The sequence below is a fragment of the Festucalex cinctus genome, chromosome 9, assembly GCF_051991245.1.
Source record: "Festucalex cinctus isolate MCC-2025b chromosome 9, RoL_Fcin_1.0, whole genome shotgun sequence".
In the NCBI taxonomy this organism is placed as follows: domain Eukaryota; kingdom Metazoa; phylum Chordata; class Actinopteri; order Syngnathiformes; family Syngnathidae; genus Festucalex; species Festucalex cinctus.
The window spans coordinates 4350397-4367720 of record NC_135419.1 but is presented as its reverse complement, the minus strand read 5'-3'; the positions used below and the strand labels follow the sequence as shown (position 1 = coordinate 4367720).

At 43.3% G+C, this 17324-nt stretch overlaps 2 protein-coding genes across 3 annotated transcripts in view; both read left to right on the top strand.

Moving 5' to 3' along the window:
* Positions 1 to 12469, top strand: part of ppp2r2ba (protein phosphatase 2, regulatory subunit B, beta a) — a 41245-nt gene extending 28776 nt beyond the window's left edge. Inside the window, exons 2-10 of one of the 2 annotated variants that reach the window (XM_077532243.1) lie at positions 1012 to 1109; positions 1907 to 2072; positions 2767 to 2879; positions 6209 to 6386; positions 6478 to 6642; positions 8887 to 9056; positions 10490 to 10581; positions 10658 to 10781; positions 11745 to 12469. In XM_077532243.1, coding sequence (XP_077388369.1) covers positions 1012 to 1109; positions 1907 to 2072; positions 2767 to 2879; positions 6209 to 6386; positions 6478 to 6642; positions 8887 to 9056; positions 10490 to 10581; positions 10658 to 10781; positions 11745 to 11900 — 1262 coding nt within the window. In that variant the 3' untranslated portion in view covers positions 11901 to 12469. The remainder of the gene's footprint in view (positions 1 to 1011; positions 1110 to 1906; positions 2073 to 2766; positions 2880 to 6208; positions 6387 to 6477; positions 6643 to 8886; positions 9057 to 10489; positions 10582 to 10657; positions 10782 to 11744) is intronic. The other variant, XM_077532244.1, reaches the window with a different exon arrangement.
* A 1779-nt stretch (positions 12470 to 14248) lies between these two features.
* On the top strand, positions 14249 to 16002 carry gpr151 (G protein-coupled receptor 151). Its single transcript, XM_077532384.1, has one exon. The coding sequence runs from the start codon at positions 14408 to 14410 to the stop codon at positions 15710 to 15712; it is 1305 nt and encodes a 434-aa protein (XP_077388510.1). The 5' UTR covers positions 14249 to 14407; the 3' UTR covers positions 15713 to 16002.
* Positions 16003 to 17324: the final 1322 nt, after the last annotated feature.

Genomic DNA, 17324 nt, shown 5'->3' with positions numbered 1-17324 from the left:
TAAAGCATGCAATTCAACAAGGCCGTGCACATTACCACATGTGAAGATATATTACACACAGAATGAGAGGATATTATTCCGAGTCTCTGACTTTCGCCTCCAGCATGAGGACAATACAAATCCAACGCCTGTGCAAATATGCAAGCGTATTCTCCCTCCATTTCTGCACTCTTGCTTGAATTTCAGCTCGCATCAGCAACAAAGTCTGAGCGCGATTGGCACGCGCGCGTGTGCGCACAACCCCTGCGACTGCTACTTGCGATGGAAATGGTCTCCATAGCAACATCCCCCCTCTTCTGTTCACAAGAAGGTCCACAGAGGGTGCGGGGAGATACCAAACAACTAACGCCCTCGCTTCTGACTAAAAATAATTGTCGGTTTTTAAAGAGAGAGGAAACCTCGCCTGTGCGATGTGTGACACAAATACAGTAGTAGCTCTGGGCTGTGTAACTATTATAGCAACCGCCAATATTTTCTTGTGGTAGAAGAAACATTACTGCACCTTAAGGTGATGTTTGTTATTTGCCTGTGGTACAATTGCAGATATGAATTAAGAATTGTCGTTAGAAGGAGCAAAAAATTGACCGAGTTTTGATGTGATTCTTCTCCCATCTTGTCCCTTTTGTAACATAAGTAGAACTTGTATTAGATCTCATTAAAATTTGTGTTAGACACCTCTTTAATGAAGCTGCAATTAAAATAAAAAAAATAGACCTATTAGTGTGGCAGCAACATCCTTTTTAGAACACAAGAGTATAATTATATGACACTAATTTGGCTCTCATTCCAGAAATAATGTTTAGGATTTGAGCCAGTCACTGAATTAGTGTTTGTGTGCCCGAGGGCGTACGTCCTCTGCGAGTTAATGCCCGTGTTCTTCGAAATTGCTCCACTCCCGAATACGCGCATTTTTATTTTTTTATTTTTTTATTTTTTTATTTTTTTTACAGGCTGATACGCCCTGTACACATCCGCACTGACATTTCTCTCTCCCCTCTCTGTGCGCTGCAGCTGACATTATCTCAACAGTGGAGTTTAACTCATCGGGGGAGCTGTTGGCCACCGGGGACAAAGGAGGCAGAGTGGTTGTCTTCCAGAGGGAGCAGGAGGTAGGAAATACCCACAATGCAACACCAGTCGTCAGTGATACATTTTGGCAGTGTTTTACGACACATTACATCAGAATGTAGCCTGAAATTCAGGATGATAATAGTAGAATAAATAAATAAATACTTGTGAATGTTAAATAATCAGCACAGTCCAGTGTTTATTTTGCATCTACAATGTTCCATATCAGAATGGTCACATTTCCAATTAAACAACTAAAGGACTAATTCAGTATTCAATTTGTTCAAGGGGAAGACAAACCCAACATATATTGATCACGCCCCCGCTTGTCTAAACATGGCATTCTGATTAATATTGTGTTTGTGGAATATTAATTAAGCAGCAAAATCCACCAGTTTTTATCCATCTCAGGGGGCGGCCATTTTGCCACTTGCTGTCAACAAAAAATGACATCACAGTTTCTTCGGGCTCATGCCGGCAACAACCAATCACCACTCAGCTTGTGAACGTCACATGAGTAAACTCAAAGAACTCTTAAGAATTCTAAAAATGTTTCAGGACATGAACCAAAAGGTTTCAGCCCTCATGCAAGCCTAGCTACATGAGAGCGGTCAAATATTAGCTAATTATTAACGTTCCTATTTTTTTAAATCACTTGTGTTGATCTCATTTAAAAGATTGTGCACTTGTCCTGTACTAAATGTTAACTGCAATGTAGCGTTGTTGCATGTACCTTACGTTCCTGTTTGCATCTTGATCAGCGTGATCGACATGCTCACCTGAAGTCAACTAAAAAGTTCCATCTGTAATTATTGAGTGTGAATTGCTAACTTTGCAGAGTAAAAGCCAGCACCAGCGTCGAGGGGAGTACAATGTTTACAGCACATTCCAGAGCCACGAGCCGGAATTTGACTACTTGAAGAGTTTGGAGATCGAGGAGAAGATCAACAAGATCAAATGGCTTCCACAGCAGAACGCCGCCTACTTCCTGCTCTCAACTAACGGTCAGTCATTGATTGTGACATTCCACGAAAAAAAAAAAAAAAAGTGTCTGTGACACTAATGTCACAGAAATGATCTTCTTGCCTGCTCGCGTGAGCGTGTTTGTGTTCCACTTGGTCGAGCGCGTGCCACCAACAGAAGGTTTTAAAATGAGAGTTTCATGCATGGCCAGCGCGGTGCGTATAGACACACACGCACACATCAAATCATATCATCTCTCCACTTGCGCTTCAACATCAGCGGAGGAGACGTCTCGCAGATTGTGGCCGTCACGCATGGCCGCTACGCAAGCGCTAGCGGAGGGTGCGGCAGATGGCGGGGAGTCCTGCGGCGATGCCCCTCGCTGACACAATATACACGGCGGATATTGAAATAAAAAAAAACAAAAAAAAACTGCAACAACCTGACTGCTGCCACCATCTTCCTCACTGGAGCGAGAAGATGAGATGTAACTGATGTTTGCAATGCAGAATTGGAATGCGCCCAGATGGCTTTTTTCCAGGCGCGAATGTCATCAACTTGTAGATTGGTATCAGTGACATCACAACCTGCGCCAAAATTCATCATCCTGCACCTAGCTACATGACAGATTGGATTGCCCCAACCCCCCGCACGTCCATCTTGGATCCAAGATTGACTGTATATGAGACCTCGTGATTTGAAGTGATTTTTTTTTTTTTTTTTTCAATTTCTCAGACAAGACGGTGAAGCTGTGGAAGATCAGCGAGCGAGACAAACGGCCAGAGGGCTACAACCTCAAGGATGACGACGGACGGATCCGAGACCCGGCCACCATCACGTCACTACGAGTAAGCGCGCACAAGAAGAGCCCAAAGCTCGTCTGATTTTCAACAGTTTTACAAACAGTGTTGATCAAAAAGAGATCATGAGTGCACTAAGGAATGCTTAGCCAAAATGTCAACAAAACAGATAACTTAAGGGGGGGATTTCCAAAAAACAAAAAAACAAAACAAGGAGCGTGTAATTGAGAAAATTACTAATTTAACAATAGTCCAAAATAACAAGGTTCAAAGTACCAAAGCAAAGACTAGGAAATAGATGCAACATACATAACTCACCTCGACTTGGACAGGGACCAAAACGGCAAACACAAACAATGAACTGATAAGGATTGAAGGAAACTTGTGAAAAACTTGTGCTGCATTTGTGGAATATTGGAAGTCTGACGTTTCCAACCTCCGACCAGAACAAGTGCACTGCAACGACCATTAAAACTGGGTGGTCCAAGTTGCAAACTTGGATGGGAGGGGGTTTGGGGTGGTGATGGGGGTGTGGGGACTTCACCGACCAGCTTCAATTTGACAATGGCGACCCCCATGGAGACCTCAACCGTGAATGGCAAAACATAGTTTACATGTTTATTTATTATTACAAGTCTTGACACTAATATGAACGGCTGAATCGTGATCGGCCGACATTTTCAATTTGATGCAAAATCATGACTGGCTGTAATTTGCCTGGTTGGTCAATGACGTCATTAATCAGCTCCTCAAAATAAGTTAAACATGTTACTCAATGTTTATCGTTGTTTTTTTGAAGATTGTTTGGGGTTTATTATTCTTGTTTCGATGCATTTGAATTGGCCTCATTTATACATGGGTCCTGCGATTGGCTGGTGACCAGTTCAGGGTGGCCCCACCTACTGCCCGAAGCCAGCTGGGATAGGCTCCAGCACCCCCCGCGACCGTTGTGAGGAGTAAGCGGCCAAGAAAATTTACTCTACAAAGTTTACCATGTAGGTTGATGGAAAATAAAAACAAAACAAAATTAAATATTCATTATATTGTCCAACAAAGCAAATAGAAATATATAATGCAACAGAGTTATTTTGTTGCGCTGCAACACAATTTGCCCAATGCGTTGTTGGCCGCCGTTGGTTTTCTACCTTTTCCATAAAATGCACCACAGAGCTCGTTGGGTCCGACTTCGGTGTTCTCCGTGTTGTTTTTGTTTGCCTTCTCACACTTTGATTTGAATCATGATCCATAAACTTCAGTTCAACCATTTTGGTAACAAAGACAAGACTGCCGCAAATAAGAAATGTGTGACAACATGTGCATTGAGGAAGACCATAGAGGGCTCCTCTTCTCACCACGCTCTCGTTATCATCCCCCCTGCCGTCTTCATCATGAGAGGGAACTCGCGTAGGACAGTGTGTGTCTGCGAGACTGCGTGTGTGTCATAGTAGATTAGTGGTGTGTTCAGCGTGTCTGTACCTCTTTGTCTGGCTAGCCAGGGGATCATAGCAACATCGAGGACAGGCTGGGACTGTGGAAATCCTGTTTGCATGCGCAGAGGGGATGGGGCTAGAATGTTGCTGAAATTTCATTCCATATTTTTGGCAAATATGAGTATAGAGAGCCTAAAAAAAGGATACAAATAGACTTCCAGTTGATTTGCTGGTTGCGAGAACTGCAAAATATTTTATGAGTCTCCTATAAGTAGGAGGATTATCGCGAAAGGGGTATAGGCCAGCTGAGCAGTGTAAGTGTCAGTGTTGGGGGTCTGTGGGTTAATGTGCTGCAAGTCTCTCTGGACAACCAGTGAAAGACGTGGAATGGAAATGAAGTGATGCCCGTGGAGATACAGAAACCCGCTGAGCTGGCGCGCCTTACTGTCAGTGCCAGCGTCGAATCAGAGAAAAAGAGGGAAGAAGCCGTCAATTTGTTCTCCCCGCTCGCTCCCCTACCCTCCTTCTTTGTCTGGGTTTTATCTGGCCACCGGGGGGGGGGGCTGCGTTCAGACAGGGACTGGGGTATCTTTGAAGCAGCAACTCTTCCTTATGTGTGCGTTTGCATGAGCATTATTGCTAATTCCGGACAGTTCAGTTATCGTTCCTCAGCAGGACTTGTTGACACCCTGAGGGTATCTCTCTCTCTCTCTCTCTCTCTCTCTCTCTCTCTCTCTTCTTACATTTCACCCTTTACTTCCACTGCAAAAACACGTCTGCTTAATATGAGAAAAAATACACTTATTCTTAGTGTAAATTTACTAGAAACAAGTGAAATTATCTGCCAGTGCAGTAAGATAATTTTACTTACCGGTACTTAGATTTATGTGTAGCTCTATATTAATCTTAAAATGATCTTAAAACACTTATTCTAAGCAACAAATCAAGGAAATTAAATCTTAAAATAGGCTGTATGCACTTATTCTAAGTAACAAAACAAGCAATTAAATCTTAATATAAGCCTAAAATCTTAAACGTTTTTAATTGCGTTTGGTTTGACTCAAACTGGGATTGAACCCAAAACCTTCTTGTCTGAGGTTAGACACACTACCACTAGACCACAGAGCTGTTCGCCTGGTCAGTGGAAAGAGGGACAGTGGGCTTAGTAAGTATGACCAGGAAATTGCTTACAATAAAATGCAACAGTATGTTGTAGGGTTGTTTTAGCTTATTGTGCATACAAATTAACCAATTTTAAGATTTACAAACTAAGTGAGAAATGAGACAAATAATCTTAAAACAAGATTAATAATCTTGGAAATTCTGCTCTTGCAAAGTATATAATTCTCAAAACAAGACAAAGAAGACTATGGCCTGATATAAGCATTTGAGTCTAGGTTAGATATCTGATTTTTTTTTTTTTAGTGAACAGAGACTCTTAGAGCACATTTAGCTTATTATGCGTGAAAATGAACTAATTTTAGGATTTACAAACTAAGTAAGAAATAAAAGACAATCTTAAAACAAGATTAATAATAATCTTAGAAATTCTGCTCTTTTATAGTAAATAATTCTCATAAGATCAATAAGACTTTATGGCTTGATATAAGTGTTTAAGTCTAGGTTAGATAGCTGAAATTTGCAGTGTCCTCTCTTGCTACCACGCACACACAGAAAACAATTTTTGGCTTGTGTGTGAGCAGCAGAGATATTCACAGTCTGATCGAGGCAGCTCATCAAACAGCCCCGAGCGCTTCATTAAGACGTGTGGAGTAAATGTCACATGAATGCCTGCGATCACAAGTGCCCATAGGCACACTATGCGGTCACACTTGCACCTATGTCGCTCGCAGTAATAACAAAAACAGATAAACAGACCTCCAGCCAAACTAGCTTCTTATCAGTGATGCCATTCACAGTCCGTTTTTTTGGCCCCCATCTTTGCAGGTGCCGGTGCTGCAACCGATGGATCTGATGGTTGAAGCCACAGCCAGGCGAGTGTTCAGCAACGCCCACACCTACCACATCAACTCCATCTCCGTCAACTCTGACCTCCAGACTTTCATCTCCACCGATGACCTCCGAGTGAACCTGTGGAATCTGGAGATCACCGACCGCAGCTTCAGTATCCTCTTTGCGTACTAAATTTAGAGTCGCAAATGACACACAAACTCCCGATTATCCGCTGCCGTTCTTCCTTAGATGCCGTCTTTCAGACATTGTGGATATCAAGCCAGCCAATATGGAGGAGCTGACCGAAGTGATCACCTCAGCAGAGTTTCATCCCCAACAGTGTCACACGTTTGCATACAGCAGCAGCAAGGGCTCAATAAGACTTTGTGACATGAGGCAAGCCGCACTCTGCGACAAGCATTGCAAATGTAAGTACCAGCAGAGAGAGAAAAAAAAAAGAAAAAAAGTAAGCACCAGCAGAGAGCATTACGGGTCAAATGCTTTGCAATGTCATACTGCAACACCACATCACGTAAATGGGACTAAACGATGCTTTTTTTTTCTTTTTCTTTTCTTTTTTTTTTTAATAACTATTATCCTTGGGAGGTGTTTATATCGCTGTAAAAAAAAATCAAAATGGTGGACTTTCTGTTAGGTTTAGCATATAGCTCAAAGAGACTTTTTGTAGGTTTGGTTCAACCATGGCTTCATAAAAAAAAATTTCCAGGGGGTGCTTCAAGCGTATTGTGTTGCTGAATATGTTTTCACAAAATCGGCGTCATTTTACATAGCAAACAGCGCGTCGCCACAGCAACAGTGTTCCACAAAATAATAAAGCTTTTCTTGTACTTGCCACATTGAACATCGGAAGATGAAACACCCACAGTTTTGAGATAAAATCTCTAGGAGGAGTTCCTTAAAATGTGACCTTGGTCAAAGAAATTTTATTTTCTCTAGTGTCAGGGTTTGAGAGATGAAGGAAATGGCGGAGGCAAATGACTCCAAATGTAGGCAAAAACAACACAACAAACAACCCAATGCAGCCTCAGTGCTCAAACAATTTAGGCTTCTTTGATCAGAGAGAAAAACTCAAGACTTAAGACACTAGCCCAATAATAAAAATATCCAACGGGAAAAATCGAAGAAGGAAAAAAAAAAAACAGAATAACCAGATCACACGTTGTGAATAAACTCAGTAGAGCACTTTTGGCTAAGACAGGAAGTGCTGCATGAAACAAGTAAGACAATAACACAAATTCCAAGTACAATAAATATTCACAAGACATCATTGTGTGGATGGTGTTACATTGTCACAAGTTGTAGTGAAATGCTAACTAATCAGCATATGGTGGCATAAACTCACTAGCTGACATTTCATTTTTCCAGATCGGCTTTTGTGCGACTGTGACGTGCAGCCGTTCCTCTGTTCAATATGCCACCACTGATAACCCATCAATAAATCCCAGTGTGTGTCTTAAACAATGAACGGCCAAGCCTCCGAGGCTTAACATCACATGCAAGCACTTAAGTTGAATGAATAATGAATACATTGACATTTTAAGCGGGAGAATCGATAGCTAGAAAGCAATCACATTAGGCCTGCGTGGGCACACCTTGTTGTCCAATAATGTCCATCATTTCCTCCATTGGTGTTCACTGGAGCGAGTGTTAACTAACACAGCTTGTTGAGATGTACGGAGCATTTTTTGTTCAGCAGGAAATGTCGGAATTGGGAGGCACATGCGCTGCAGGTGGGTGTTAGCTTCAAGCTAGCTACTGGTAATATTGACCCTATGATAAAAACGCATACGTAGCCTCGTCAATGCTGTATTTCTATGCAATAACGTTTAAAAAAAAAACTGTAAATCACTGAGACGAAATGAATCCGTGTTAGCGATGAGATGAATGGACGGAAAAAGAGAAGCATGAACAGAGGGAAGGGGAGAATGCCAAAGATAGTGAGCCCCAGGACAGAAAGAAAGAGAGCGACCAGCCCCCTCCCTGCCAACTCCCCTGGAAGCCTATTATGTGCCCCTAGAGGGGGGGGGCGCGGGGCAGAAATGAAGCCAAGGACGCACACGCACACGCATATAAACATGCATCACTGACACACACGGGGGCTCGGCTAGCCCAACACTTAGACATTGATTTGTTTTTTCTTATTTTTATCCCTTTCTTAGACCCCCACCCCTCTCATTTTTCCATCTCTCACCCCGCATCCCTCATTAGACTCCCCGCTGGTTCTTCACAGTATAAAAGGAGATGGGAGGTATAATAATGGGGGGGGGGGGGGGGTGTAAGAGAGGAGAGAGGTGAGGAATCGTGGGAGTGCAAAAGAGGAGCAGGAAGAGCAGAGAACAACAATAACTTGACAGCTCACGGTGGAATGTCTGGCTCTCATCCCCTGCGTGCAGATGAGCAGCTGCCAGAATCAATATGAATCATAACCAATATTTACCCATCATGCTGACCCGTAGCCGTCTCTCTAAACAAACACACCAATAATCCTCCGAGGGGATGCAGCTGCTTCAGAATATCCCGACATTGTTGTGCTCTTATTGTCAGTGGCTGACGCCTCCGCAGTGAAATCTCAGCGTGATTCAACGTCAATTCTGCTCTTTGTTGAAAATATTTGTGCTTTTTTTTGTTGTTTTTTTTTTTGTCTTGCGAAGACTTCGAGGAGCCGGAAGATCCCGCCACGCGTTCCTTCTTCTCCGAAATCATCTCATCCATCTCCGACGTGAAGTTCAGCCACAGCGGCCGCTTCTTGATGACGAGGGACTACCTCACCGTCAAGGTGTGGGACCTGCAGATGGAGAACAAGCCGCTGGAGACGTACCAGGTACGCGCGCGCACAAGCACGGCAAACTGAAATGCAATCGCCACGTATCGATTTTCAACGGATCGCTCACCATAATCCTGTTTCACTGTCACGTTGCGATTGCGCCATAATTAGCGGTCAAGCCGGGAGTGCTTATTGAGCGTCCGTCCTGCGAGAAGACGGATAGCCATGCGACGGATTCAACCTGAAGGGCAAAAACGTCACACTGTTGCGGGTCACACGGGTCACAACCACACTGCCCGATCAAGGGGGGAAGGCAGATCATGATTGATAAGGCGTCTGCAGGGCTCAAGGGATTTCTCGGTTCAATTCCCTCTCCACCTGCTGCTGCCTGTGGGATTACCCTGAGTTGAGCTTGTGGACGTGCGGTTTATGGGTGCTTGGTTGTCCTCTTGGGAAAAGTGTGGACATAATTCAACAAGTTGACATGAACAAAAAAACACTTGTGAGGCAAAATATAAAACTCGCTTTTCAGTCACAACTTTTAGTTACAGGTCATTCACACTTTCATATAAATTGAATTGTGGTTGGACACGTACTAACTTTTAAAAGGACTCTTTGGAAACTGAATTTAAAAGTCTTCAAAACACATTTATTCAAAACATTTCGTGACAATAATATATGAGACCTCACGAGTCTAAAGATGACATTCTGATTAATATTACATTTATGGAACATGAGGTTATGTAGCAAAAAAAACATCAGTTTTTATCTATCTCGGTCGACTGAAGATGACATCACAGTTGCTCAGGGTTTAGGCAACGACCAATCATAGCTCACCTGTTTTCTGAAGCTGAGCTGTGATTGGTTGTTACGACCTGAGCAACTGTGATGTCATTTTAACTCGACAGCGAGTGATAATGATGATAACCGCTAGATTTTGCTGCTTAACTCATATTCCACTAAGGCAATATTAACCAAAATACAGTATTTAGACTAGTGGGGCTACGTAGAACATATTGTCAAGAATTTTTTATTTTTTTTTTGGGGGGGGGGGTTGACTTCCCATTTTTTTCCCGTGCCGTACTATGGCCAACGGCAAAAACCAGGATGTTGTTTTCTCTTTGGTCCCATTTTAAATCCATCCCTGTTGTGTTGTACGAGCATTGTCCTAGCTAGCGCTACGCTAATTTGTCATTCAGGTCCAAGTTTCGGTCATTGTTCCCTTTCTTTCGTTCATTGCTAGGAGGGTGTGAGAGGCCAACAGCGAGGAGTTATTAATCAGCCATATAAACACAAACGCGCACACATAACTTTTTTGCGTGCGTCTGCTTAAATGTAGCGCGTACGTTAGCATGTGCAATCCCCATGTAGAAGGGGGATCCCATCCAAACAATCCTCTCTGATGACGATATGCTATGACGCATTCTGACTCGAACGTGTCCTTTTAATATTTGACATTCATAACATTACGATTTGTGCTTATTTTCTAGGTTCACGACTACTTGCGGGGCAAACTTTGCTCCCTCTATGAGAACGACTGCATCTTTGACAAGTTTGAGTGTGTCTGGAACGGATCAGACAGGTGAGAGTCCATCCATACATACATTCACCTCCCATCAGACTGTAATTCTTACTAACGCGCTCTCCTCCCTACTCAGCGTCATCATGACCGGCTCCTATAACAACTTCTTCCGAATGTTTGACCGGAACACCAAACGGGATGTCACGCTGGAAGCATCCAGAGAAAACAGCAAGCCTCGAGCCATTCTCAAGCCTCGCAAGGTGCAGGCAACACCGCATACATGCTCATATCCTTTAAAACAGGGGTGTCCAAACTACGGCCCGGGGGCCATTTGCGGCCCGCCATCCATTTTTTAGTGGCCCGCGACATATGCTAAAAATGGCATTTGACTCAGTTAAAAAAAAAAAAAACATAAAAAACACAGATGCTATTAAAGTTTATTTTAGTTAACTAAAACTAACGAAAAAAACAAAAATTCAAAACTACAATTTCGTTAACAAAATAAAATAAAAACGAAGAAGCTTTTTTAAAAAAAGAAAATTAACTGAAACTACATTTTATGTTTGCAAAACTAACTAAAAATAAAACTAACTATAATTATAGCCAAAAATGTCCTTCGTTTTAGTCTTTGCTAATTAATTTCTTTGGGGATGATTTTTAAATGTGATTTTCAGTGGATTTATTTTGATATCAGCCAGAATAATGACGTTACGGCCATGGTGTTTTTTTAAATATTGCGCACAAGTAATACACATTAAAAAACAAAAAAAAACAAAAAACTAATACTGAAACTAACTAAACTAAAACTAAGCATTTATTAAAGAACTAAAACTAATAAAAAAAAACACCCTGAAAACTAAATAAAAACTAAAACTAACTAAATACAAAATAAAAAACTCAAAACAAAATAAAAACTAAAATGAAAAATTCCCAAACTATAACCCTATTGCCATATTACAAATAAATTGGTTTATATACTGTACCATTTTTATAAATATGCAAAGGGACAAATAAATTATTTGTACAATTTTTAGGACTAAACACAATTTCTCTTCATAACATTATGTGGCCCTTGCGTCCTTCTGATTTTCTGTATGTGGCCCTCAAATGAAAAAGTTGGGACACCCCTGCTTTAAAAGAAGACATATGCACAATGTTTTGTCTGCTTGGTGTTCATAAAGGTTCTAAACCTCCTCCTCCTGATTGTTGTTGCTGTTTTACAGGTGTGCGTGGGTGGCAAACGCAGAAAGGATGAGATCAGCGTGGACAGCTTAGACTTCAGCAAGAAAATCCTTCACACGACGTGGCACCCGCACGAGAACATCATTGCCGTAGCGGCCACTAATAACCTTTACATCTTCCAAGATAAGGTCAACTAAAGCGTGCAGACGCGCGCGGGGCATCGGGGTGTGTTTACCCAAACAGAGAAAGCAGTGTGGAATCCTGATGTACATCCAGCGCCAACTTGGGGCTTGTTGCTGCTATCCTGATTTGCACTGAGAATGTGCATCATTTTCCTGGAAGTGGACGTACAATTTTGGAATCTTTGGGGACATGACAAGGGTTTCCGATCATTGAATTTATTTAGCCATGCGCACACGGACAGAAGGGAATCCTGCGCAGCAAGATGTAGCAAGACCCTGGAGACAAAATGGGGGCGAACGCAATGAACAAATGGGGACTTGTTGTCATGTAGCAAGAGCGCCCCCTCTCTACCAATCTGCTGCGGTGCAAGTGAGGCGTCATTTGATGGCACAACCTGCTGCTGCAAATTCAAAGGGCAGGAGGAGAAACTGTTTCCTGCCTGTGACACGCGGTCAGTCTTTCTACTTTAGTCTGTGATGTGAATGAGGCTCTTTTGAATGGTTTTATTTAATACCGATCGACGAGTGTGTTTAGCTGCTGTGGTGCCTTCTTTTGGTATGTGGGGGTTCAAAGTGTGAGGATGGGGTGGGGGGTTTGGGGTGAGTCAGGAGTGTAAATGTCTCAACTTCCGGGTTTTGTTTAGTTTTTTTCCCATCTGTCGCTTAAAAATGGTTTTAGGGTGAAGCAATACTTGAGGCAACAAGAATGATGCTTTCACACTATGATGTGTACAATGTAAGTACACGAACAAGTAATGTGAGGTCAGTTTACAAAAATGTTGGAAAGCGTGCACCTCATATCTCTGCTTGAAATGAAAAAATTTGGAAAAATGTACAAAGCAAAACAAACATAATATGCTTCCCCATCCCCCCCAAAAATAAATTGTCTGCTTTCATCAAAATACCAAAAGAATTGAGAATTATAGGACACATTTTACACCCCTTTTTTTTTTTTTTTTTGTCTCCCCAAAATTAGGCTACTTTTAGCAGCCTGAGTTTTGAAAGTTGCCAGGCTTCGGGCAGCGTGTGCTCGAGTGTCTTTGTGTAAGAGACAAATGACAGTTGTATGCTGTTGCATGCACTGGACGAAAGCGAATGAAATGATTTTGGTCATTGAACTTCTACAGACCCCGTGAAGTACTGTGTGAGGTGATAGTTGCTTTCTCAAGTCATGTTTTTCTCTCCGATTGATTGTCCATGCTCGTTTGGTGGAATGTGGTCTCACGTTGCAGGTTGGCTTTTAACACCTGTCGGAAAATTTTGTGTTAACAACCAGCGTCCTAAATAAAAAAGGTCTAAGCAAACTCTGTCAAATCAGGGAATTCATACTGTACATATGCTTCCTTTAAACAGTACAACGTTGATTTGTGAAACTTTTATAGCTCAGAATGTAATAATAAGAATGACCATGCAGTCTTTATGCTTACTGGACTTTTCTTTGATTTAAAAAAAAAAAAAAAGTAATAAAGATGTGCAAGTTCAAACCAAACTTGTGAATCTATTTGGAGTGAGGGTGCCCCCTTGTGGACAAAACGCTGTGTTGTTATGTTTGTGAGTGTGAATGAATGAATATTCGTCTGTGCCCAGCGATTGGCTGGAAACCAGTTCGGGGTTGTACCCCACCTACTGCCCAAACACAGCTGGGAAAGGCTCCAGCACCCCGGTGAACCTTGAGATGGATGAATTAAAAATGCAAATAAAATGATAATATAAAATAGAAACGTGAACAAGTATGAAATGAAGTGTAAAAAGTGATGTTGAACACTCAATTTCTCCAGAAATTCCACTTATTCTAGTTTTTATTATAGCATTTTATTCTCATCACTTTTTTGATGTGAGTAAATGTTAGTATTCATCTTTCAGCATTCACACACAATCTCTCCAGAAATTGCGCTACTCATTGCTATTTTTACTCAACAAAAAATAACGTTTATGTCGTCATTTATTTGTCAAAAGTCAAACTTAGGCTGTTTCTAACCATTATTTTTATACTTGTCTTGCATTTTATTCTGATCACTTTTTTGATGTGCTTTCAGCATTCACACGCAATTTCTCCACCAATTGCACATTGTCTAGTTACTCATTGCTATTTTTACTCAACAACATAACTGTGATTATATTGTCAATTATTTGTTTTGTCTTGAAATACACAAACACTGAAATAGGATTGATTTAGTGCAAAAATAACCCTCACCACCATGTGGTAAGTCTTGCGAAATGATCCGTATCTCTGTGTGGGCTCCTTAATTAGCCCAGTGAGATCCACGTCGACCGCCTTTTGTCAGCTGGGCACCCCAGCTGTCAATCAAACAGCTTCTTTATAAGTGGCCGCCCGAGCGGCAGTCGTGTCGTGGAATAAATCCACAGGCAGACAGTCGCTTCCCTGAGATCACAGACTGACCATCGATACGACATTGAATCGGTTTTATTTAAAAAAAATATATATAAACAACAAATTAGAGGTGAAATTGTTTCCTTTGTTTTAGTTTTGCCATTTTTGCCATTATTTTCAATTTGTTGAGATGAACGAACTGTCTGTGAACAATTCGACGGTGATGAACAGCTCCCTAAGCAAGTGGTCCTTCAACGACGGCGGCTCCTTCCAACATTTGGACCCCGGCGAGCTGCGGGTTCTGGTGCCGGCGGTCCTGGGCATCATTTGCATCCTGGGCTTGGCTTGTAACGTAACCGCCGTGGCCATCTTGTTGTCCAACGCCCACAAGGGCAAACTGTCCCTCATCAACTCCCTCGTCCTCAACCTGATGTTCGCCGACGGCCTGGTGCTGCTCTTCAGCGTGCCCTTCCGGGCCGCCTCCTACTCCAAAGCCAGCTGGACGCTGGGCTGGCTCGTGTGCAAGACGTCCGACTGGTTCCTTCACTCGTGCATGGCGGCCAAGAGCTTCTCGGTGGCCGTCATGGCCAAAGCCTGCTACCGCTACGTGTCCAACCCGACCAAGCAGGTGAGCATCCGGCTGGGTTCCATCCTGGTGGCGCTGTTCTTCATCTGGCTGCCGGCTTGCGCCGTCCCCGTCCCTCACTGGCTCTTTGCCAGGCTGCATCGGGGGCTCCACGGGCTCACGTGCGTGATGCAGGTCCCCCCTGAAGCACGGAGCTTCATGGCTGTGTACGCAAAGGCCTACCCGCTGGGGGTTTATTGCGGCCCCCTCAGCTTTTCCCTCATGTACTTCTGGAAGGCTTACGGCCAGTGCCAGCGCCGCTCCAGTAAGACTCCGAATCTGCGCACGCAGATCAGATCCAGGAAGCTCACCTTGATGCTCTTCAATCTCACCGTGGCCACCGCCATCCTCTGGCTGCCACAGTGGGTGGCGTGGGTTTGGGAGCGCCACTCGGCAGACGGCGGATCGCAGAGCGTCGTCGTCTCATCCCCTCCTCTGCTCATCGCCCTGTCGGCTCAGTTGCTCACCTTGTCTCTGTCGCTCGTCAACCCCCTCATCGTGCTGTCCCTCTCCGAAGAGTTCCGAGAGGGCTACCGCGGGCTGTGGAGACGCCTCACCCTGCGCAAGCAGCCTCCTTCCAAGCCCAAACCCGGACCGCACAAACCCACTTCGCTCCAGTCGCCCTGTCCCAGACCGGAGACGTCCGGCCAGCGGAGGGCCGAGAGGAGCCTTGCGTCGTCCGGCGTCAAGCCGGGAACCAGCAGGGATGCCCAACTGGAGCACGTCGCGGCCGGAGGAGGCGACGTCGACAAAGACGGGCTCGTCTTGCCCGACGTGGAGCAGTTCTGGCACGAGAGGGAGTCCGGCTCACATTTGGATGAAAATGACCCGGTGCCGTGGGAGCATCAGGACCACCAGGAGAGGAATTAAGCAGCAATGATCTCTGCGACGTCGTCATTCTCTTCATGAATTGGACTGTACTGCAAGTTCACTGGCGTTCCGTAGAATTCTGTCTTGATCTTTTGGAGACAACTAATCTATTGTGAAAAATGTAAACTGTATGGATTGTAGACAGTTAAGCCCACAATTATTCAAGCCAGGTCCTCTTTTAAGTAGGCTTAGTTTTTTGGCACTTTCTTGTATCCAGCTAAAAAATATCCATTCAACCAGTATCAACGTTGATTCACGTGCAATATACCTAGTATGTCATTTAAATACGCACAGAGAAAAATGTTAGTTTCTCTTTGATATTGCTCACCCTCTTTCTTAAATGTCAGTGTTTTGTGCTTGTCGAGGTTTGTGATTCCAGTCATGTTATTTTTTGCATTCATGTATGTGTAAGCTATAATAAAGTCATCTCTCTAACGAGTGTACCTTAATGGTCAAGTTTGTCCGACTCTGTAGACGACGCACTAGCTGGATTATAAATCAGCGGATGATCCCCCACTGACATCAGTTCATTAAATATATTTTCATAAGGGCAACCATTCGGCTCTCTAATTAGGGCTTCTCCTCTGAACTCAGATGGAGCCCGTTCAATGGACTCTCTGCTCCTCATTGATCATTGATGGAGTTGATAGGTCAAGAGCGGTCACTTTAAACCATAAACAATTTGAGAGAAAACTTGTCCGGCTGGATGATGATTTATTTTTCAAATGATGCTGCCATATGTTTTCAGCATTATCGAAAATGTTTTGTGGAAAAGACCACCCTTAAAATGTTTTTTTTTTTTTTTTTTAAGGCCTTGCTTGCTTGTGACATTTTCCCTCTCATTCATTATTGATGTTGACCTTTCTTTGCCTGAAGCAAGCGCCTCAATGAGAGCAACATTTAACTCTATAAGCTCTACCGTCAGTCCCTGGAGTGGAGACCTGCCCATCAACATTGAGGGCAAGAAGAAACACATTTAATGTTGACCAGAATGCTTCAATGTCCAAATGGTAAAAGCACAGTGCATTTGCTGAGACAAGACCTATTGTTAGTATGTAAGTGCTGCTGTCTGCATATCTTGTCTTTGAACTGGCCCAGATGTGAGGTTGATAAGAGGAATCAGGCTGAATAAACTAATCAAGCTTTAATCAAACAGAGAATGTTTTGAAAAGGTTGAGATAATCAACACATGAAGTGTCGAAAATGTAATTAGGTCTTTCGGTGGGGATGAGTCGTCTCTCTTCTGCCCCCTAGCTGTGACCTCCCCTACTGCGAGAAAAGGCGGGGTTGCTTCATCACTCCCTCTGCCAATCATCATCTTTATAAATGAATCACTGCAGGAAATGACTCGCTAGTCGGACTAATTGTGCTCAGCGGGAGAGGGCGCTTGCAATTAAGCTTCTCAAGTGTCATATCATTTCTTTGGAGGGTCATCCTCGAGTCGAGACACATTAATAGGCCCTTCTAGCTTGTTGTGTGCTGAGACGAGGTAGGATCCCAGAATGCAGACACAAATAAGATTTTCTCCATTTATTCACATCAAGAGGCAGACACCCAGAGACGCAGTACACCCAACCGACAGTCTTTAATAATCCAGCCACGAGCACATTTC